The sequence below is a fragment of the Protopterus annectens genome, chromosome 14.part0 (assembly GCF_019279795.1).
Source record: "Protopterus annectens isolate FY-2018-M chromosome 14.part0, PAN1.0, whole genome shotgun sequence".
NCBI lineage: Eukaryota > Metazoa > Chordata > Ceratodontiformes > Protopteridae > Protopterus > Protopterus annectens.
Genome location: NC_056748.1, coordinates 364,547,799 through 364,570,845, shown reverse-complemented (window position 1 = coordinate 364,570,845; position 23,047 = coordinate 364,547,799). Strand labels below are relative to the sequence as shown.

Sequence of the window (23,047 nt, the reverse complement as noted above, 5' to 3'; positions counted from 1 at the left end):
GTTAACCCAGCCCACTGGAGATACACAAGCCAGTGCATTTCTTTGTGCCGGTCGCAAGCCCGGATAAATTGGGAGGGTTGCTTCAGGAACTTCACCAAATAATTCATGCGGACACCAGTAAATGTTTCCATACCGGATCGGTCGAGGCTCAGGTTAACAACGACTGCCTCCAGTACTGTTAGCCAACAGGGTGCTGGCAGAAATTGGGCTACTGTTGGCCGAAGGAGGAGAAGAGGTGGAAGGCATGGCCGAAGGCAGGAATAGAGGAGAAAGGCTAGGACTGTGGTTGTGAGGGTTGGAACTTTGAATGTTGGCAGTATGACTGATATAGGGAGAGAGATAGCTGATATGATGGACAGAAGGAAGGTTGGTATATTGTGTGTGCAAGAGACCAGATGGAAGGGGAGTAAGGCTAGGTATATTGGAAGTGGGTTCAAATTGTTTTATCATGGTGTGGATGGGAGGAGAAATGGTGTAGGAGTTATCCTGAAGGAACAGTATGCTAAGACTGTTTTGGAGGTGAAAAGAGTGTCGGATAGAGTGATGTTTATCAAGCTTGAAATTGATGGTGTAATGATGAATGTTGTTAGTGCATATGCTCCACAAGTTGGATGTGTGATGGATGAGAAAGAAAAATTTTGGAGTGAGTTGGATGAAGTGGTGATGACTGTACCCAAGGGTGAGAGAGTGGTTATTGGAGCAGATTTCAATGGGCATGTTGGTGAAGGGCAGAGAGGGGATGAGGAAGTGATGGGTACGTATGGTGTGTTGTGAAAAAAAGGAATGCAGAAGTTCAGATGGTAGTGGATTTTGCGAAAAGGATGGACATGGCTGTGGTGAATACATATTTTAACAAGCGGGAGAAGCATGGGGTGACATACAAGAGTGGAGGAAGATGCACACAGGTGGATTATATCTTATGTAGGAGGGCCAGTTTGAAGGAGATTGGAGACTGTAAAGTGGTGACCGGGGAAAGTGTAGTTAGGCAGCATAGGATGGTGGTTTGTAGGATGACGGTGATCAAGAAGAGGAGGAGTGTGAGGGCAGCACCAAGGATCAAATGGTGGAAATTGAAAAAAGGTAATTGTGATGTGGAGTTCAGGGATGAGTTAAGACAGGCACTGGGTGGCAGTGAAGAGTTACCAAATAGCTGGGTAACTACAGCAGAGCTAGAAAGAGAGACAGCTAGAAAGGTGCTTGGTATGACATCTGAATAGAGGAAGGACGACAAGGAGACATTGTGGTGGTATGAGGAAGTACAGGAGAGCATACAGAAAAAGAGGTTGGCAAAGAAGAAGTGGGATGGTCAGAGAGGTGAAGAAAGTAGACAGGAGTGTAAGGTGATGAGGTGCATGGCAAAGAGAGAGGTGGCGAAGGCTAAGGATAAGGCATATGAAGAGTTGTATGAAAGGTTGGACACTAAGGAGGGAGAAAAGGACCTGTACCAATTGGCTCAACAGAGGTACCAAGCTAGGAAAGATGTGCAGCAGGTAAAGGTGATAAAGGATAATGAGGAAAACATACTCACAAGCGAGGAGAGTGTGTTGAGGAGATGGAAAGAGTACTTTGAGGGGTTGATGAATGAAGAGAATGAGAGGGAGAGAAGGTTGGATGATGTGGGGATAGGGAATCATGAAGTACAATGGATTAGCAAGGAGGAAGTAAAGATAGCTATGAAGAGGATGAATAATGGAAAGGTTGCTGGTCCAGATGACATACCTGTGGAAGCATGGAGGTGTTTAGATGAAATGGCAGTGGAGTTTTTAACCAGATTGTTTAATGAAATCTTGGAAAGTGAGAGGATGCCTGAGGAATGGAGAAAAAGTGTTTTGGTACCGATTTTTAAGAATAAGGGTGATGTGCAGAGCTGTAGTAACTACAGAGGGATTAAATTGATCAGTCACAGCATGAAGTTATGGGAAAGAGTATTGGAAGCTAGGTTAAGAAGGAACATGATGATTAGTGATCAGCAGTATGGTTTCATGCTGGGAAAGAGCAGTACAGATGTGATGTTTGCTCTGAGAGTGTTGATGGAGAAGTACAGAGAAAATCAGGAGTTGCATTGTGTTTTTGTAGACTTAGAAAAAGCATATGACAGGGTGCCTAGAGATGAGTTGTGGTATTGTATGAGGAAGTCAGGAGTGTCAGAGAAGTATGTAAGAGTGGTACAGGATATGTACAAGGGTAGTATGACAGTGGTGAGGTCTGTGGTGGGAGTGATGGATGTGTTTAAGGTGGAGGTGGGGTTACATCAAGGATCAGCTCTGAGCCCTTTCTTATTTACAGTGGTGATGGACAGGTTGATAGACGAGATCAGCCAGGAGTCCCCGTGGACTATGATGTTTGCAGATGACATTGTGATCAGTAGTGAGAGTAGGGAACATGTGGAGGAGACCCTGAAGAGATGGAGATATGCTCTAGAGAGAAGAGGAATGAAGGTCAGCAGGACTAAGACAGAATATATGTGTGTGAATGAGAGGGAGGACAGAGGAATGGTGAGGATGCAAGGAGTAGAGGTGGTGAAGGTGGATGAGTTTAAATACTTGGGATCAGTAGTTCAGAGTAACGGTGAGTGTGGAAGAGAGGTGAAGAAGAGAGTACAGGCAGGATGGAGTGGGTGGAGAAGAGTGTCAGGAGTGATTCGTGACAGACGAGTACCAGTAAGAGTGAAAGGGAAGGTCTACAAGAGGGTAGTGAGACCAGCTATGTTATATGGGTTGGAGACAGTGGCATTGACAAAAAGGCAGGAGTTTGAGCTGGATGTGGCAGAGTTAAAGATGTTAAGATTTGCACTGGGTGTAACGAGGGTGGACAGGATTAGGAATAACTATATTAGAGGGTCAGCCCGGGTTGGAAGGTTTGGAGACAAAGCCAGAGAGGCAAGAGTACGTTGGTTTGGACATGTGCTGAGTATATTGGGAAAAAGATGCTAAGGATGAAGATACCAGGTAACAGGAAAAGAGGAAGGCCTAAGATAAGGTTTAATGATGTAGTGAGAGAGGACATGTACGTGGTTGGTGTGATAGAGCAAGATGCAGAGGACAGGAAGAAATGGAAACAGATGATCCGCTGTGGCAACCCCTAATGGGAACAGCTGAAAGAAGATGATGATGATAGATACTATGTCTGTTCTTTTGGCTGAACTACATTTACTTTCCTTAGAACACCTGTATTATGCACTGTATACTCATGATCCTACTTTTTAAAATCTTCTTGTAAATACATGTTTATTTTTTACATCTGTGTTATGTCATGTCACTATACAGTGTAATGCAGTTATACTTTTAATCTAAATTTACTGTTACTATGTATGTAACCTATGCTCGTCCTGCAGTTTGCCAGATTTGATCACTGCTCTACTCTGGTATTCAAATTAAATTAATAATTATTGATGAGGGTAGGATTCTGCTCAATACCAGAATCTTTCCTGCATTTGTGACATGCATGGAGATCTCTGAGAGGTCTATCTGCATTTCCTTTAGGGCTTTGCACAGAAGTCCATTTATACCCACATGGACCACAAGCATGTCATAGTCATAATTTTTCAGCTTAAGGGTTCTTGAGACATTTAAGATCTTGGCATCTGAAAGCTAATTCCCCATCACCCTGTTTTTGTCCAGTCTTGTGATGGTAGAGGTTGTGTTTCTTAAGAATTCACCAGTTACCAGCATGTTATTGTTAGTGGAGGGTTTAAGAGTACTTGGTTTGAGAATAGTTTATTTCTTAGTGACTCTCTGTTGTGGGTGTAGCAATGTGTGTTGTGGTTTTTAATTTCTGCTGAGACCATGTTTGACCTTGAAGGCTTAGGCAGTGAGTTTTTTTTACCTCCTCAGCATATAACTTTCTGTGTGTTTGTGTGGAGTTTTTTTGGGGGGAGGGGGTGGGGTGCTCACAGACTGTGTTCTTTTGTGAGAATGATGCCCCATCATAGTTAAATACGTGCATCTCTCACGGGTAGTTTGCAACACTGCCTGAGTACTGTGAGGTTAGCAGCTGAGAGAAGACAATCTGTCTTGCCTTCCATTTAGTCCAAGAGTGTAGAAATTTGGGGATATAAGACTTATCTGGAGAATATAAGATTTACTCTTTTTAGTATAATAGTTGGCTATTGGTGGTGCTCTGCTAAGGTAGAAGAAGCTTACATTAACTTAACTTGTTCCTATGGCTGTAACTAGGTTTGCTAACAGTAAAACTTCAGTTGAGTGCCTGCATCTATTGAGTACAGGTTTGCTTGGTGCAGTGCAAAGCAAAGCACAACTCAGTGCAATGTAGCTGAACTAAGAATTTAGACAAAGCAATGGGGAAAAACATCGCTTGCAAACTGCCTTTGGCTCCAGAAAGTAATGCTAACTTTCTAGAAACAGCAGTAGCTTGTTTTCTCTCTCAGAATAATTTCTACTAGTATCTCTTAGACTGCCCTCACACACACCGGTAAAACTCTGCTGTGTTAAAAACCAAGTTACAAATAACACAAACAGAGGGAAAATGGCAGATTAAGCGCAAGGAAACACTACTTTATCTAATGAATCCAGTCAGGTGACTTTACAACACAACACTTCTACTGTCAGCAAAGAAAACAAAATAAAAGCTCAAAGCTTATATGAATAATACTTAAATGGCAGAAACTGTTAAAATGAAGGTAAACAAGTAGATTTAGCAAAGGGAAAGAAAGCAGCAATTAATGAATTCAAGTCAGGAGGCTGTACGTTTTAAACACAGGTCTTTATTTCAATCAGGAAGGCAAATAAAATGAACAAAACTTGTTTACATACCTTTAAAAACTGTAGAAATCAACAAATATCTAAGTACAGAATAATAAAAGTATTTTTTCTGATAATAAGCATTTGTGGTTTAATAATGCTATTCATTAGCAGGACCATGTTTTCATTTCTGCACCAAAGTTTTTTTTTTCTTTAGTGTTGTATTTTTCTGTGCATTTTGTTTCAAAACAGTTTTTCTTTTTTGTGTCAAGAAAAACCTTGCTAGTTAGCAGCAAGTTCTTTATAGTGATTTGTTTTTCTTTTTGCTCAGATGGCAAATATGATTCTAAAAACTACACAAAAATCTCCTTGGGACATAGAACTTCACTGAGTCTGTTTCCTTCCATCTCCAGTTCGAAAATCTTACCATGTTTTTGCTTAGGGGAATAATGGTATTTCCATTCCATACAGGGTTCAAGACAATACACCACATATCTTTGCATTCCTTCCATTTTCATATTACAAGAGAAACCTGCAGATAATATGTCATTCTTTTGCGTCTTCTGAAATTAGAGGTGTAGCCCCTTTAAGAAACTTGTTCTATGACAAGCTTTTGCTAAGCAGTCAATCCTCTGCAGGGATGTCACTGTAGTAGTAGACCATAATATCTGTATTATAGCTTGTCTTACTCATGTCTTCTCTGACCCGAAATTCTGATAGAAGTATACCTATGGTTCTCCCTTATATCCCATGTTGATGCATGATGTCTTGAGAAGTTCATCATATTGATCACTGCTGAACATACCTCTCAACCTGGAAACATCAAAAATCCGGACAAAGGCCATGAAAAATAGGTACAAATCTGTGCGCTGATTAACATAACATTTGCATATGTAATTGTACAGCTCCACCCACTCCGATGAAATTGTGGGTTACCTGATTTCAAACACAAACTGAAGGACAGACAACCAAAATATGGCTCCAGTTAGTCTTTTTTTTTGCTTTACTGGCTGAAGGAAGAAATATATGCTGTGCTGTACTTCACTACAAGCGTGATCCAAACAAACATTTAACCAAGTAGTAATTCCCTTTATCTAAACTTTGTCTACACATCAGACCTAATGACTACCTTATCATCACAAGATACATCATTGTCTCTTCATTGCTCTGCTCTCTACTACACAACGACCAAAATGGTTAAATTTTATAGGTAGGTAGTGACCTTTCTAACACAGGAAAATGCAAAGCCGTACCAATCTTTCTCCTATAATAAGAATAACTGCAAGTCTTTGGAACTACAAAGAAACAAATGACTATTTTCTGGTCTAAACTTAATCTGAGCTAGACATTCTTCACATAAACAAAGACTGCCTCACCCTTCACACTAGAAACATGCTGTAAAAAGTGACAGACTCAGGCTAAGCTGTGGCTGTGGTTATCACAGCTAGCTCCTACTTCCCACATTTCTCCAAACTTAGTAACAAATAAAGCCCTAAATCACACATTTGCCTTCATTTTCAAGACTAAAGCAGCAACTTTGCACTCTCCTGCTCCAACTCCATTTAAATGCTGAAGGTTCACCCTCACATTCCTTTGAGTGCTTCATTTTACTTTCTCACACTTACACAAACTTTCCTCACTGTTCCCAACAACATAATCATCTTTTTGCAGCTGCTATTTTTGTTCTTCTCATCCATACTACATTGCTTCCTTACCAATTATCCTTCTAAAGCTCCTTGGTTACTTAGAAATTAACTCTGCTTGATAAGTCTCTCTCAAAATGTGTAAAGGATAGTGCAAAAAACAATTCACTGTATGCCTGTACATATGTGTACTTGATGCTCTTTGACAATAAACATTTACTGGCATTAAATTCATTTACTGTAACACTGGCTCAAATAGTGCAGTAAGAAGTAATATCCTATACACACATTCAAACGTATAAAATGTCTGAAAAGTCGGCCATTTCACTCTGCAACCCAACATTCAAAAATAAGAATTACTGTATCAAATGACATGAAGTATTAATAGTTACTAACCAGAACTATAATTTTGATAACATCTCTTTGTTCATCCTAACCTGTTGAGTTCTCTTATGTAAATGACTGACACAGCTCTGCTCCTCTGTCTGACCAACTCACTTACTGAAATTATAGCATTCATTTCTTTAACATTGTTTCCTGCTGTAAAATGTTAACAAACTTTTGTATTTTGAATATCATGCTATGTGTACATATTTTGTCCTCTGTCTGTAATTTGTAATGCAATGTGTGTTCAACTTCTTATTGTGTACTGCATCCTGGGCGGAGATTGCAAACTGTCAACTTCTGATCAGTACTATACCCCAGTAAACCAAAGAAAAAAGTAAGATCCAGTCTACATATTCACAGCAATAACATCATTAGAATTTGGACTGCAACAAAGAAAGCACAAACGGGATTTTTTTCTGTTAGTAGGACCAACTCGAATCAATAAAGCAGACAAATGCGGTTTAAAATTAAGAAAAAGGGTTGACTGTCCTTCATTTACAAGGGATAGAAACAAATAGAGGGGAGTCAAATTGAAGAAACATTTCCTGCAAACCAGTGTTCTCTAACCCACTTTAGCAGAGCACAGCAGTTTGCTTGCGAAGACTTAAGCAGAAAAAGAAATACAGTTTGGCTCCAAGCAGCTTCAGATCAGGTCAGGTCCAAAAGCAATGAAATACCTTAGCAACTTCATCAGTTCAGCTCCAAAAGCAAAGAAATACCTGAGCAGCTTCATACAGTGGCAGAAAATAAAAAAAAAAAAAATACCTGAGCGTCTTCAGCAGAAAAAGAAATACAGTTCATACCCGAGCACAGCTTCATACAGTACAGTTCGGCACTCGTTCATACCTGTCCTGAACAGCTTCGGCAGAAAAAGAAATACAGTTCGGCTTTCATAACTTAACGGCTCCAAAAGCAAAGAAATACCTGAGCTCTGAGCAGCTTCATACAGTACAGTTCGGCACTCAGCAGAAAAAGAAATACAATTCGCAGTTTGGCTACAAAAGCAAAGAAATACCTGAGCTCTTCAGATCAGCAGAAAAAAGAAATACCTGAGCAGCTTCAGTTCACAGGTAAAAGCAGTCGTTTCCATAACTTAATGGCTCCAAAACTTCCAAACACGTAAGCAAAAGCAGTCCGCTCAATTCTGACAGGCTGATGCAGCTGACGTCATCACGCACATGATGACGCCAGCTTCAAAAGCGCAAAAAAAACTAATTAAAAAAAAATCAGGAATGAAGGGGTGCCACTCGGGAATCATGGCACCCCATTATTTGGATCCCAAAACTCGGTAAAAACCGAGCAATTCGGTACAGAAGGTATGCTGCTGAAGTAATTGTAGCTATATAATTGTTGTATCCTTGGCAGGATATAATGGCTAGCTAGTTTCCAAAGTTTCAGGATGCCTTCCAAACATCCAAACCGTCAGTCAGCCTGAGCTGACTAAAAAGACAGCCCTTCAGAGCTTTCCTGCCGTAGAAGAGTGTACTCATCTGCGGGCTTCTGAGGATCAATTATATAGGAGGCTTGGTGTAATTAAACAATTCTGAAGAAGTCGCAACCATCATTTTAAGAGACGAAAGTGCTTAACACTTGTACATTTTTTGATTATTTTTTGGTGTGGATTAAATAAGTGCTTAAAATTTTCTCATATTCACCGAGTTTATTACTTTTTGAATGCACTAGGCAGCCTTACATTCCTGTGAAGCAACGCTACTATGTTTGGGTTATTAGTTTATTTATTTTTTGAGTAGCGAGTCTTTGTTTTCTTGTGTGGGTCAAAAATTATTTTTAAGCTTGGAGTTAGTGTTTTAATGGACTGTTGCAAAACTTAACTGTACTTTTAAATGGGTGCCCACTTTTTTCCTGTCAGTTTAAAAGTAATTGATAATTATTTTGTGTGTAGAAATTGTGTTTATTTTACTTTTTAGGGCTTACAAAGTGTTTTAAAGTGCTTTTAACTGTGTTCTTGTGTGAAAAAGTGACTTTTAAAGACTTTATTTTTTTTACTGGCTCTTGCTACTTGTTTTCACTGGGAAAGAAGCATCATTTTCGGCTTGATCGTGGAACAAAATACCTGTCCCACGGTCAGTTCTACTTCCAGCCGCAAAAAGAAAAAGTTAAGCAAACAGCCTTTGCCACCACAGCAGGCTAGCAGTTTGCCTCAGCCGTAGGTGAGTGATAATGCCGTGGCTATAGTTTGTTCCTCAGACCACTCATCTTTTATCCCAAATCCCTGCGGTGTGGCTTTTACAGTCAAAATGGACCGGGGGTTAGCCACATCCTCTGTAGTTGTTGGTGTCTCCTTAGTGGGCAAGGGAGAGCCACTCTTGTTGTTCTTGGTAATAGAAACAGGGAAAACTTCTCTGGTCAAAATGTTGTGCACATTCCTTGAGGAAGCTGATACTGCCATTAATAACAGTGGTGTCCCCATTGTTCTTGTCAAAAAGAAATAGAAAACTAAACATGTATCTACTCCTCCTCAAATTTCCTTAGACATGAGTAGTTTACTGGGTCTGGCTCAGGGTTTAAATCAGGCTATTGATCCTTCTTATAAAGTGGTTTCTGATAAAAAAAAGAGAGAGAACTTATTTTCCTGAAAAGATTAAGATTCTGAATGTGGACAGGAAGATGAAGGGAAAAATACAGATGTTTCTCCACATTTGTCTGATTCAGGCTCAGAGGAGAGCTCATTTTCTGATTCTCCCTGTGGGTTTTTCTTTCTCTGAGACTATTTCTAGAATGTGCCAGTGTTTCAAATGGAAGAACTCCGAGGTTTCTCATTCCTTGAGAAAATACTAAGATTTGTTACAATAGGAATTTCCAGAACCTACCATCCATTTTTGTCCACTCTGGAGAATGTGTGTTACTGCCTACAATTTTCCTGATAAGTTAGCCTGCTGCCCTTAAAAAGGCAGATAGAAAGTGTAAAGTTTCTCATTCTTTTATGTTTTTCTGCACTTATTCCAAACCTGACCCAGCAGCTATAGCTTTAGTTGCCACTAAACATTTCCAATCCTGTTTACATCCTTGTCAAAAAAGAGATTATTGATAAGTATGGGGGAAAAGCTTATGCTTCTGCAACTTTGATTTTCATAATTTTGAACTGTCAGGCTCATATGTTTATTCTGTTTGTGAAAGTATGAGGAAAATTTTGTTTGTAGTTTCTTCTTGTGAGGAAAAATCTTCTTTGAATAATTTAGTTTCTTCCATTTCACAGGTCAGATAGAACTCGTTCTTTACAGTGTGTGTTAGACTCTGTTGATACTTCTTCAGACTTTCAGTCCACTAAGTCTAAATGACTATTCAAGAGACCCTGTGACCCATTCCCACCCTGGCCTGTTTTCTCTTCCAGAAAGTCTGAATCTCCATTTTACTCTTTGGCAGCCGATAATGTCAGACAAATGCATTCTGAAGAACATTCATCGAGGTTATAGTTGGCACTGGGATGAAATCCCTCCTTTCCAGGGGAGGTAATTCCTCACCCTCCAGATGAGAATCCTCTGCCCTTTGTCTCTATTCAAGGATACACTGGCTGTGCTCCTGTACTAACCTTGACTAACTTTTTTCCTTTACACTAATTATCATTCTACATCCTTATAGTCTTACCCTTAAAGTATCAATATACCATGTTATTGCAAATAAAATTTATGTATATATGTATATTGTACCCTCTCTTGTACATTACCCTTTACTGCTTACTGGTCATGTTATGCTCACTATGAGTATTGTATTTTGTACTTTTTAAAAACGAATGTTTTTTATGTAACAATTGCTGTTTTTAGTTTGATCTGTTATGACTTTTATATTAATTTTGTATGTTTCTTGGAGCTTTTCTCCCCATGCCTCTACTGAAAATGGACATGTATCCAGCTAGACTAGCCCAGTCAACAAATGTAAAATAAATAAATAAATAAGGATGTTTTTAGTGTCAAAGAAGGAAAGAAAGAAGATGCTTGAAGATCAGTTCTGGATCTTTCTTTCCTAAACTTGTTTGTGATGGTGCCCAAGTTCAAAATGCTGTCACTTCATAACCTGCTGCCTCTTCTTCATCTAGAAGACTAGATTTAAAAGTTGCTTATCCTCACATCATCATTCAACCAGACTTTAAACATTTCTTAAGGTTCTGTGTGTCTGGATCAAATTATCAGTTTTCTGCCTTATCCTTTAAGCGATGAACTGCACCAAGAATGTTCACAAAGTGCTTAGCCCCAGTTATAGGTCATTGCAAGCTACATGGTATCCACATGCTTCCATATTTTGATGCTGTGCTCATCTTTGCAGACTCTCTTTCAAAGTGTCAGGAATTTCTCACATGGTTGAGATATCCTGTAAACAAGTTGGGATTCCAAGAGAACATTCGTGTTTTTTTTTATACTTTCAAACAGGATTAATTTGATGTTGTCGTTTTCATTCTTCCTCACTGATGGCTTACAGATCTGACCCTCAGATCTGATTCAGCTGCACTTCTTTGACTTGGATCTGAATCTCAAGCTCCTCCCTCTACCCATAATGCTCTACACCATCCCCTACTCCTCATATCTCGTTTGCCACCATTGCTACAGGATGTGGATTTCGATTTCTCGAGCTACAGTCAAGTTTGTGGGTGTTTCTTGCTATTATTATTGCTGTTATTATTATTACTACTTGCAACTTTAATCTTAGCTACCTCTTTCCTCCTTCAAAACCTTTACAGATTTTTTGCAGGTGTTACGGCTGGTTATTTCCTTTTTTCTCCCTTTGTTCTGCTTTTCTTCCTGTGCTGTTGACACTCTCTTTAATACTTTCTTTGATATTTTTTTCCTATAGATATAGATTAAAAATATATATATTGCCTACCGCTTGGATCCACAGACTTCTTTGGATCCAGCGGGGGTAATCACTGTGATTGGTTCTTCTCTACAATCCACTCCAGTGTTAGATCCTAGACCCTCGGATCCGACAGTTAGGAAAAGATCTCCAAGCTTTGTATTAAAGCTCATATCTCCTGCTTTTCCCTCTAAATTACTTCAGACCCTGAGCAAGCATTCCAGGCCTGCTTCCTCAAGGTCCTGTAGGAGCTTGACAGAGGCCGATAGGGACAGGCTGATGTGGAAATTCCTCAAGTTTCAGATCCAGATGGGGGTATTACCAATTCTGTCCCTTCTCAGATCCATGAGTGCACCAGCCCAGACTATTTAGATTCCTTCTCTGATCTGACCCATGGTTTCAGAGTTCTAGGATACCTGAGACAGTCAGCTTCAGATCTGAGGAAGCCCCCTTCCTTGACTCACTGATTTCCCTGATCAGCCCTGCTCCAATTGCATCGGATCAGAGTGGGTCTCAGATCCAAGATGTCGGCACTGGCTCTAGGAGGTTGGCTCCAATGCTGTCGAATCCATCCCTTCCTCTTGGTGCCTTGGCCATGGACAGCTCCGGTTCGATTCTTTCTGGAGGACAGGGATCTGGTCTGGGCACCATCCTTTCCTCCTTGGCTGCCTCGGCTCCAAGGGAGCAGGAGGGATTTCTGCAGGTCCATTGACTTTCCAGGTTGTAGAAAAGGCCTTCTCTTTACATAGAGAGACATCCTCTCACATCTCAGATCCTCTCCTTCATCAGGTCCGAGCACTGAGCCCATAATTCCTGCTCCAGGTCAAGCTACCCTAGGAAGCCTCCATGCTATTCCTCCTGAGGAATTTCCCCTTTCTTCTGACATCTCTCCTGAACACCCCACAGAGGAGGCTCCACAGAAGAAAATGTGCAAAAAGGGGGCACATAGACTCTTTGATGGAGTCCCTCCCAGAAGACGATGACTTTGATGAGGGAGAAGGATCCTCTTGATCACCATCTGATGACATCTGCTTCGGAGATGTCCTGGAAATCCTTAGAAAGGTGGCTGGTCTGCCCATCCTCCTCCTCCTGAAAAGTCGGTGTTCTTGGAGGCTTTCAGGGTGGGCCCATCTATGTCTTGGGTGACCACCACTGGCGGACGAATTTATTGACGTAGTTTTCTGCTGGGCATGGAAGGAACTGGACACTGTTAAGCCAATTCCCAAGTGTCCAGATAAGTTTATAGTTCCACCAGCATACAGAACACATTGAAGCAAGGGTGTCCCAGTTGATGCCATTGTTGTGACAGCAGCCACAAAAAAGGAGCTAGCTGAGCAGAGTTCCTCTGTCCATCCACTGAAGTGGACAGATTTGAAAGCACTTCTACCCCTCAGCCACATTCGTGCTGAGGTCGTTAAATTATTTGGCACACTTTACCTGCTTGCAAAGAGACTTGATCAAGGAGCTCTCAAACTCTCTTGCTGAGACCATGTCAGCAGTGGACCTCAAAAAGGTCTCTCCCCAAATGGCTACTCTATTGTCCATTGCTAATGCCTCGATGAGGTTGATATCTCATACAGCAGTGGATACCTCATGAGCAGCCAGTTCAGAAATAGCCGTAAGGAGACATGCCTGGATGAGGCAATGCTACTTTGTAGAACCCTTTAAGGCGTCCTTTCTAATGCCCCTTCGATGGCAGCTCTTTGTTCGGGCCATTAGTGAAAGACACTCAGTCACAGCATACAGGAAAGAAAGACCTTGTCTGCCATAGGAATCAAGTTTTCTACCCACCCAGGGGACTTTTTCTTAGAAACTAGCAAGGGGGAAAAAGATGTGCTTCCGGAAACCTTGAGGACCTTTTCACGACCCGCGTTGAGACACTTCCTCCAGAGGCAGAGGAGGAGTTTGCAACAGCAGACGTCACCCTAGAGGCAGAGGGGGCCCGCAAAACCAGGGCTTCAGAGATTCTTTTCCTGACAGGCCCTATTAGTGCTCCTGAAGTGATGCCCAGCTGTCCATCTCTGGAGGCAGGCAGGGGTCATCTGCCCCTGCACCTAGATGCCTGGACAAATCTTACAAACAACTCTTTGGTGCTAAACATAATATCCAGAGGTTATTACATTCCTTTTTTCCTTACACCTCCAGAACCCAGGAGGAAACTCCCCGACATTCCACCCAGTCAGAGGAGGTATGCAGCTCAAGTCCAAAAGCTACTATAAAAAAAGAGTCATCCAGGAGGTTGCAACTGAACAAATAGGATTTGGAACTTACTCTCGCTTCTTTTTGGTGCCAAAAAAAAAACGGGACCTAAGGCCAATTCTCTATCTAAGCAATCTGAATCAATATGTAAAGAAATCAAAGTTTTGAATAGTTATGGTTCAGTCCATCTTGCCTGTTCTGCTCAAGGACGAATGGATGTGGTCTATAGATCTCCAGGATGCATACTATCATATCAAAAATATACAGGTGCTCTGGGGGAAATCTGCACTTTTGGCTGGGAAACGATCACTACCAATTCAGAGCACTGTCCTTTGGGTTCAACACAGTCCCTCTGGTATTCACCAAATGTATGGCAGTTGCGGTAGCTCACCTGAGGCTCCTAGGATTCCAGGTGTTTCCCTATCTAGACAATTGGCTCATCACTGCCCCAACAAGGCATCAACTTTTACAAGCCAGGGATTACTTGCTTCAGATCTCCATCACCCTAGGCATCACAATAAATCTGGCCAAATTGAACTTGACTCCTTTACAAAATCTGGAGTTCACAGGAACTCAGCTAGGTACTACTAATCAAGTGGCTTTGTTACCTTTTCACTGCATTACATCTCTGAGAAATTAGGTATGGGGCTTACTATTTTGTCTGTCCCCTCCAGCAAAACTAGTGTTACAAGCTCTTGGATCAATGTCAGCTGCCATTATGCTAGTCCCTTAAGCTTGATTCTTTATGCGAATCCTCCAGTCGACCTTAGCGGTATAGTGGTCTATTCTTTACCAGCCTCCATCTGTTCCCATCAAACTCACTCCAATTTGCAAATGTCATATTCAATGATGAAATCAATCAGACGATCTGTTTTTGGGCATGCCATTCTGTCCCCCCCCCCTCCAGTAGCCATAGTGACCATGGGCGCTTCCCAGTTGGGGTGGGGGGGCATTACAAGGGAAAGATGGTCCAAGGCATGTGGTCCCCCTTGGAGATGACAGCAGTCCTTCTAAAATTGCAAATCTTTCAGGACATTCTCCCTTTGGGGAGTATCCATACCGACAACATGTCCATCTCAGTATTCTGGTACATCAACAAACAAGGTGGAACCAGTTCCTACCCATTGTGCAGAGAGGCCATGAGGGTCTAGGAATGGGTGATCTATTCAGACTGCTTTCTAATTGCAATGCACATACCAGGGAAAACCAGTGGTCTGGCAGACAGACTCAGCAGGTCCATTCTAATTCCTTATGGGTGGTCCCTCAGTCAGTCAGTAGCGAACATGATTTTCAGCCATTGGGGCCAGCCTTTCTGCGACCTTTTTGTCTCTCCCCTCAAAAACAAGTGCAGCAACTTCTTCACTCTGATCCCCTTTTGGGGGAGTCACTGAGGGATGCTCTGATTCATGATTGGCCCCTGGGTCTCCTGTACACTTACCCCCCTCTTCATTTGATCCTGAAGTTCCTACAGAAAGCAAGGAGTTTGAAGAGCTCAGTCATACTCATTGCTCCCTTCTGTCCTCGTTAGGTGTGGTTCCTCTTACTCTGATCTCACCACAGATATCCTCCACGGATACTGGATCCCAGTCAGGACCCCCTATCTCACCCATCAGAATTCCAGCATCCCAATCTCCATGCCCTCAAGTTGACCGCATGGTTTTTCCAATTCCAGTGATAGTGAGACAGTCCAGGTTCGATTCCCCAGTCTGTGACATTATCTTGGCTTCCCAGAAGGCTTCCACTAAGAAGGTCTAGAAAAGCAAATGGAAGAGATTGTCCATATGGGCTTCTAAGGGGAACATTGACCCCTTCTCCGCACCTATTTCAGCCATCCTGCTTTTTCTCAGTACTCTCTTCAAAGAAGGAGCTAGTGTTTCTACTATTAAACTTCAGCTAGCTGCAATATCCAATTTTCATGCTGGAAACAAATCTCTCTATCAACTCCCAGGTTATGTAAGGCATTTATGAAAGGAATCTTCCTCCTTAGACCTCCCATAAAAGATCCTTCTCTCCCTTGGGACCAGATGGTGGTCCTCCAGAGGTTGACTGAGAAACCCTTCAAACCGGCTAACAATTGTGACATGAAGTTTCTTTCCTGGAAAACAATTTTTTTGGTAGCGATTACTACAGCAAAAAGAATATCTGAATTCCAGGCCTTATCAGCCTAAGCCTCCTTACATAATTGTTCATAAAGACAGGGTATCTCTATGAACTATTCCTTCTTTTATGCCTAAAGTAGCCATGGAGACTAACATTAATTGATCAATACAATTGCCAGTTTTCTTCCCGAACTTTGCTAATAAAGGGAAATATATGCTACATCTTCTTGATGTTCATAGACAACTATGCTTTTATATTCACAGAACACAACAGTACAGGAAATCTCATCAGCTGTTTGTATCCTTTCCCCCTAACTGCTTAGTCAAGCAGTTTCCAAAATTACTTTGGCCAAATGGATTGCTGATTGTATTTCACTGATTTATTCTCGGAAAGGTTTGGAATTGCCTCAACCTTCTAGACCCCACTCCACCAGATCTATGGCTACCTCATCTGCTTTTTCGGCCAGAATTTCAATTGATGGTATTTGTACTGCAGCCACTTGGTCAAAGACTCATACCTTTGTTGCACATTACAAATTGGACATTGTTTCCAGAAGCAGGGCTTCCTTTGGCTCAACAGTGCTGCAACATGTCCTTCCTTGAGGGCCTGCCAAGAATCACATAGCTGGGGACTCTGACCCATCAGTGAGAAAGAATGAAAAAGGCAACATCAGATTTAGAAGTTATGTACTTAACTTGGCATCTGTGTTTTCCATTTTCAGGCTTCCTCACCTTCCCTCCCAGCCATCCCCTGGCCTTGTCACTCCTAGAAGGATCTTCAGAAGAGTTTGAAGCACACATGTTCCAGATTTGAGCCTCAGTCCACCCTCTGTCTATCCTGTCTCTATTTCTCACTGGGCAGCAAACTCGATCTGAGGAGTGGGGGATAGTGTACAGCATTATGGGTAGAGGGAAGAGCTCAAGATTTGGATCCAAGTCTAAGAAATACAGCCAAATTGGATCTGAGGGTCGGACCCATAACCCATCAGTGAGGAAGAATTAAAATAGAGGATACAGATGAGATGTTATGTTAATTACATAACTTCTAATTTTCCTGGAGTGTAAGCTAGACCCCTCACTTCAGAAACTCTTCTTCCACAAGAGCAAATAGATCTAGATCTAGATGTGTTCCTAAGTTTTTCCACCAATACTTTGGTCACTTTGATGGAATACCTCAGGATTTTGGGTCTCATAGACACCACATGGGAAAGATACAATGATATCTGAAGTCTCTCTGGTCCCAGCATCAACACCCTTTGTCTTTTTAGATTACAGTGCTGAGATTTGTCAGAATAAAAATCACTTGGTGGGGACAGCAAATTTCAGTAAACCCATGTCTCCCTTTCTCTCTCACTGCTCCAAAGCAATCAGTCATCACAGGCACCTTGGACTTTGTTTGGGGAGCAGTTTCAAGAGAGGTAAATGTGCAAGGCATGTGTAACACCAGGGACAGATTCAGGCACATAAATGTAAAATAAATGATTGCCCTGATCAAGGCACTCAACTCTCTAAAATCATCTTTGGTCCCTTGGACCTCTTCAAGTTGTTACAGACAATGCAACAGTTATGTTGAACATCAACAAGCAGGAGAGAACCAGGTGGTACCCTCTTTGAATATTAACCATGTTAGCTTGGGATCACAAATATGGCGAATGAAACTGTGAGCAAAACGCTACAGAACAGATGCAAACTCCCAATTAGTTTAAAAATACGATTTAATAGACTGAGCGCTTTCGGAAGGACCTGTGCCCTTCCTTCTTCAGAAATAACAAACAAATGAATGAATTCAAACAAACTTCCAGGCAGCAACTCATATTTGAAATCTTCAGTCATTAATTAACTGATAGTGCTGTTAAGCAATTAAACAATAAAAAATGTATAAACAAAAACCACTAAATTTTAAAAGGGCTATGTCTGTGAAATAACAAGCGTTTCCAAGACTTTGTCACCTAGTAACCTTATTTACTAAATGTTTCTAAGCACTGTTGTCAATACTTTATAAGTGCATTTCTAGAAACAGTTACTTAAGTGCTATTTAAATGCCCAATAAGTGTTATTTAAAAATGTGTGTGTTAAATACACAAACTTGTTTAATAAAGAATAATTAAGCTTAATTCATAAAAAGTTCACATACTAAAAAATATATATATATGTATGTGTTTAAGACGCATCAAGTAAATGAAATGCCAGCCCATAACAGAATAATCAAAGTTGTTAGGTTCTAAACACAATAACAAAAGTACTTTAAACACATTCTTATAAGGTTAATTCCTAAATTGAAAATAACCTATCTTTTCAAGGCCAATTTTTTCAGTACACAAGCAATAGATGTTTGTTCGTTTAACCCTGGTATGTCACCAGCTGCAGTTCTAATTTGCCAAAATAATTCCTCCATCTCTAGGTGAATTTGCCAGGGGCCAATATATGGAGTGTGGTTTCATTCGCCATATTTGTGGTTTCTTAGTTTGTTCGAAGTCTTTTTAATGTTAGCTTGGGATATAAGCTTAATGACACAGTCTCAATCTACAGACATCCAACATTCCGTCAGAGCAAAATTGTGTGGCAGACAAACTGAGCAGAGTAAGAGCAGACCCTCATAAATAAAAACTAGAACAGGGACTCTTTCAAGATTTGATCCATGTGCGGACTTCCTCATGTGGACCTATGTGCCTCCTCTCTGAACAATCAGCTGACAATGTCCTGTTACAGGGTATATGCAAGAAAAGTTCTGCAAGATGGATGGCTTTTTCTTTCCTTGGACAGGAATTTTTCTGTATGCTTTTCCACTGATATCCAGGGTAGTTCTGAAGATTTAAAAGGAATCCCCCAAGTTCATTGTGGTGACTCCCTTCTGGCCCAAGCAACAGTGGTTCTCCCTTCTTTTGCGAATGGCCAGGGACAATTACCACAAGCTTTGTCAGAATGGATCTACTTGCACATAATCAGGGGTGTTTGATACACCCCAACCCCAATCAACTTATCCTGACTGCCTAGATGCTAGGGTCTTAATTCCTTTTAAGAACCGGTTTACTGAAGATGTGCAGCATGTACTAATGAAGGCAAGAAAGCCTGCTTTTAGAAAATCATATATTAGCAAGTAGAAAAGGTTTTCTAGTTGATGCCAACAACATAACCAACACCCATGCAGGGTGTGAATCGGGGAACTTGCCAGTGAGATACAGTGCTGCCCACTTAAATTATTAAAATTCTTAATATTTTATAGTGAGTCTTGTATATTGTAGAATTAGTTCTCTGGTTTTACAGTATTTCTGCGAGTTATTAGCCTATGGCCTTATTTCCTCCACCATAAAGGTTCATTTATCGTCCATTTCAGCATGTCTGACTGGGGAATCCTCCTCTTTCAATGCTTTCTCATGTCAAAATGTTTTTTAAAGGATTTTGCATAAGAAGCCCCCAAGAAGACCAGTGGCTCCTCCTTGGGATCTTAATTTTGTGTTAGAGAAGCTAATATCTGCTCCATTTGAACCAGCTAATCTGGTTGACTTGAGGTTTTTAACGTGGAAAATTGTTTTACTGATGGCTCTGACCTGTGCAAGAAGAGTACCTACCTGAGTTGCAAGCTCTTAATAATGAGGCAACCATATCGCATTTTCCACAGAGACAGGATTTATTTGAGAACAGTTCATTCTTTTATGCCTAAAGTGGTATCCAAACTATCCATCTCCCTGTTTTTTTCCTGAACCTAAAATATGTGGGAGAAACAGTAAACATTACCTTGGATGTCAGCAGGCAACTCTGGTACTGTCTTGACAGAGTTAAATCTTCCAGATCTTCAGATCAGTTCTTCATTTCTTCTAAGGGTAAGAAGGGACAACCTGTGTCAAAACAGAATATTTCTGAATGTTTCTCTCAGGCTATTACCTTTAATTATTCCCACCACAACAAAATTATTCCAGGCAGGGTCAAGCCTGCAGTTGGTAACATTCACAATGTTGGCCATCTGCGGCCATTCAATGAATTTACTTTTGAAATGAGCCATGTTTGGTAATTTAATGTTTACATATTTTACGTTTGATAATTAGCGCTTCGATGATATGATGATATATATATTTTTTTCTTGATAGCCAAACAAGGGTAACTTTACCCTGTGTGTGATCTCACAGATATGTCAACCAAATTTTGTTGACTAGACAGATATCAGCCAAAAATGACATATGATATTTCAGTTAAATTCATTATGGACAGTTTAGTTTATTGGGTGGTGGGAAGAAACTAGAGTACCCAAACAGAAAATACACAAACATGGATAGAACACGTATACTCCACACAGACAGTGAAGATTAGGCCTGAATCCTAAACTTTGAAACTGTGAATTGGAGAACTTGCCAATGAACTACAGTGCTGCCCACTTAATTAAATTATTAAAATTCTGAATAGTTTATTGTGAAACTTCTATATTTGCCTTTTTATGGTAAACCTGTACACAGTAAACTAGTGAAACTCTGGTATTCTAAACATAACAAACAAAGGCTGCGATGACAAGAAATAATTTAGTGAGCAAGGTTTGGGGTCAGAAAATTAAATGTAGAAAGTCTGATGGGTTACTTTCCTTCAAAAAAAAGGCATACAGACCTCTTTGGTGTAAAACATAGTGATTAGGAAATGGTGTGCATTTTCGTGACCACCAGTCTACTCATAGACTAACAGCTGAAAACCTACTCAAAAGCCATTTTGACCACATTCTAGGTTGGGTGACCCATTGCACTTCTGGAGTTTAGCAGTAGTTCAGAACTAAATATTGAAAACGTCCCCAGTCACTGTTTCTCAGCAGCAAACTCTAGACCTTCTAGAAACTTATTTTGAAGTCATCTTAATTGCCAGTAACAAAATAATTTAATGAGTGCATTTGCTTTTATATAGATAGATAGATATAGATGCACATATTTATCTATTCCATCATGTACCTTCTCTCACAAACCCAGTTCTTGTTAAATTCATAGAAAACTAGTCCTTCTAAGATATGTTCCTGTGAACTGGGTTCTATATTACCTGTTTACAAACTCATATGCAGTGCACCTCTTCTTTTATTGTCAGTGTCACAAAGCTAGGCCTTAACAGTAGTACAGAATACCAAAAACACACTAAACTCTCCTAAAGAAGAGGAAAGTACTATACGTCCACTGCATGCTACACCATGTGACATAGTCTTCTTACTACAGCTCAGTAATGACCTAATAAGGCTTAAAGTATCTATGTTTGACATCAAATTTTTCTCATAGTTGAGACCCTTCATCTTTATAAAGTTCCTCTTGATTATATCCCCAATACTCCAAAGCACTTATGAGCTGTAACAGAAGCTTAGAACTGTATACCGCATAGTTCTTCAGTCATTGGTCCTTCTCATGCTGAAGACTTTACAGAAAGTCACACCGCACAGGTCAGTCATATTACATGTCATCTTAATCCCTTAGTTAGTTTCTTCTTTAATATTGAACAGAAATAGTCACTATTTACTGTTTATTTTTCATAGAACTGTATTCATTACAAATTCCTTTTCTATTTTCACTGCCATAAAGTTCCATCTCAGTACTAGTATGCCACAGATGTGATCAGTTTTTCTTCACATATCTCTTCTAAAGAACCTCTTTTATCTCACTGCCAACCCACAGTGTCATGTTTAGAAATACAGCTTTGTAGTTATTGATCATTTCTTTTAGATTTTGCTGGTTGATAGTTTCATTGTTGCTTCCAGCCTAAGTAGCTGAAACTATTACAATCTTCGTGTTGTTCAAGACAAGGATGTAAATTGATTGGCCTATTTTAGTTTGAGGCTAAGAAGGGAAGCAGACACCAAACTATATTCAAATGTTGATTAAAAAGAATTGTGATTTGGGCTTGTAAGTTGTTTACATGAAAGCTTCTATGAAATCCTGTTACCTGAACACCTATAGTTAGTGAGTTGTTGGCAAATACATTATTTTCTTAAATAAGCTCTCTTAAGGTTAAATGTGTGACTTTTTGCAGGCCTTTGATGAACAGCTTCAAAGTGTTTAAAACTTTATTCTTTTGTTCTACTTTTTTAGTCAGACATACCTTTAAGGCGCTCCCTCACTGTACTGGAATATGCTAATCAGTACCGAACAGGCAGGGGAACTGCAGGCACAGGTGAGTACTGCAAATGCTACTCCCTTCAGAACTGTGCAGTTTCCAAGTTTTTTTTTCTTACCAAGGCATTTTCTTACCATTTGTGTTGCACTGTAATTCTTAGATAGTGATGATATATTTGCTAACTTGTTTATAATTGTCACACTGTCAGGAGATGTGTTACAGTACAAATGCAAGTAGTAGTACATTCTCTCCTTACAGTGGTAATGTTGAAGTATTTACACTAGACGTTGTGTAGTAGACAAATTAAACATGTATTATTGTTGTATCTTTTTCAGTATTCATTCCTAGGATTAGTCTATAGTGAACCACTTAGAATAGTGCTCTATCCCATTTAATAACTACAATACAAAAAAATAAGCAAACAAATAATATTTAGCTGATTAGAATCAAAGATGACACCTGCATGATCAGAAAACCAACATTCTTTGTTAATCAGTTTCTGCACATGGGAATTTCCTGAAAAACATGTATATTTTTTAAATTAGTTAGAGTTGCCACCTTGTCAGACTTCTAAAGAAGGATATGTGGTGTGGCAAAACATATGATATCATAATGCATGTAACTAAGACTATGTTGTAATAACAGTGAGATAAATAATTGATTTAAGGCAGAGTGCAGCTGGACCCACAAAAGCCATAGTGTTCTAGATGCTCTTACTTCTTGATTCAGTGATGACCATAATGAAAAATCATGATTAAGGAAAGAAATTCTTTCAAGTAAGAAATAAGATGTGTCCATGGTATAATATTCAAAATAATAGTTTCCAGTAATCTGAGAAGGAAGTCACTTGAGAGAATACTTTATTCATTCATAGTATGAAACAGTAAAAGGTAAGGCAAGAACAAGCAATATCATGTAGTGTCTGAGAGTGTCACTTTAAGCAGAACAAGTTAGTACAGATTTGTAACTTCTGCAGTGTATACCATAAAAGTCCAAAGTGAGAGGTAATAGCATACCCACTATCAGAAAGTTAATGCATGCCTGACAATTATAAGTTATCGCTAAAGTTGTGAACCCTTAATGAGCACAAACCAATTACATCAAAATGCACAGAAAACTCACAAGGGACATCCAGTCAAGTTAA

At 40.2% G+C, this 23,047-nt stretch overlaps 1 protein-coding gene across 2 annotated transcripts in view; it reads left to right on the top strand.

The window, feature by feature from the left end:
- Positions 1 to 23,047, top strand: part of FAM149B1 (family with sequence similarity 149 member B1) — a 1,523,608-nt gene that overhangs the window by 1,219,547 nt on the left and 281,014 nt on the right. For both annotated transcript variants that reach the window (XM_044056091.1, XM_044056089.1), the window contains exon 12: positions 21,879 to 21,960. In XM_044056091.1, the coding sequence (XP_043912026.1) occupies positions 21,879 to 21,960 (82 nt within the window). The remainder of the gene's footprint in view (positions 1 to 21,878; positions 21,961 to 23,047) is intronic.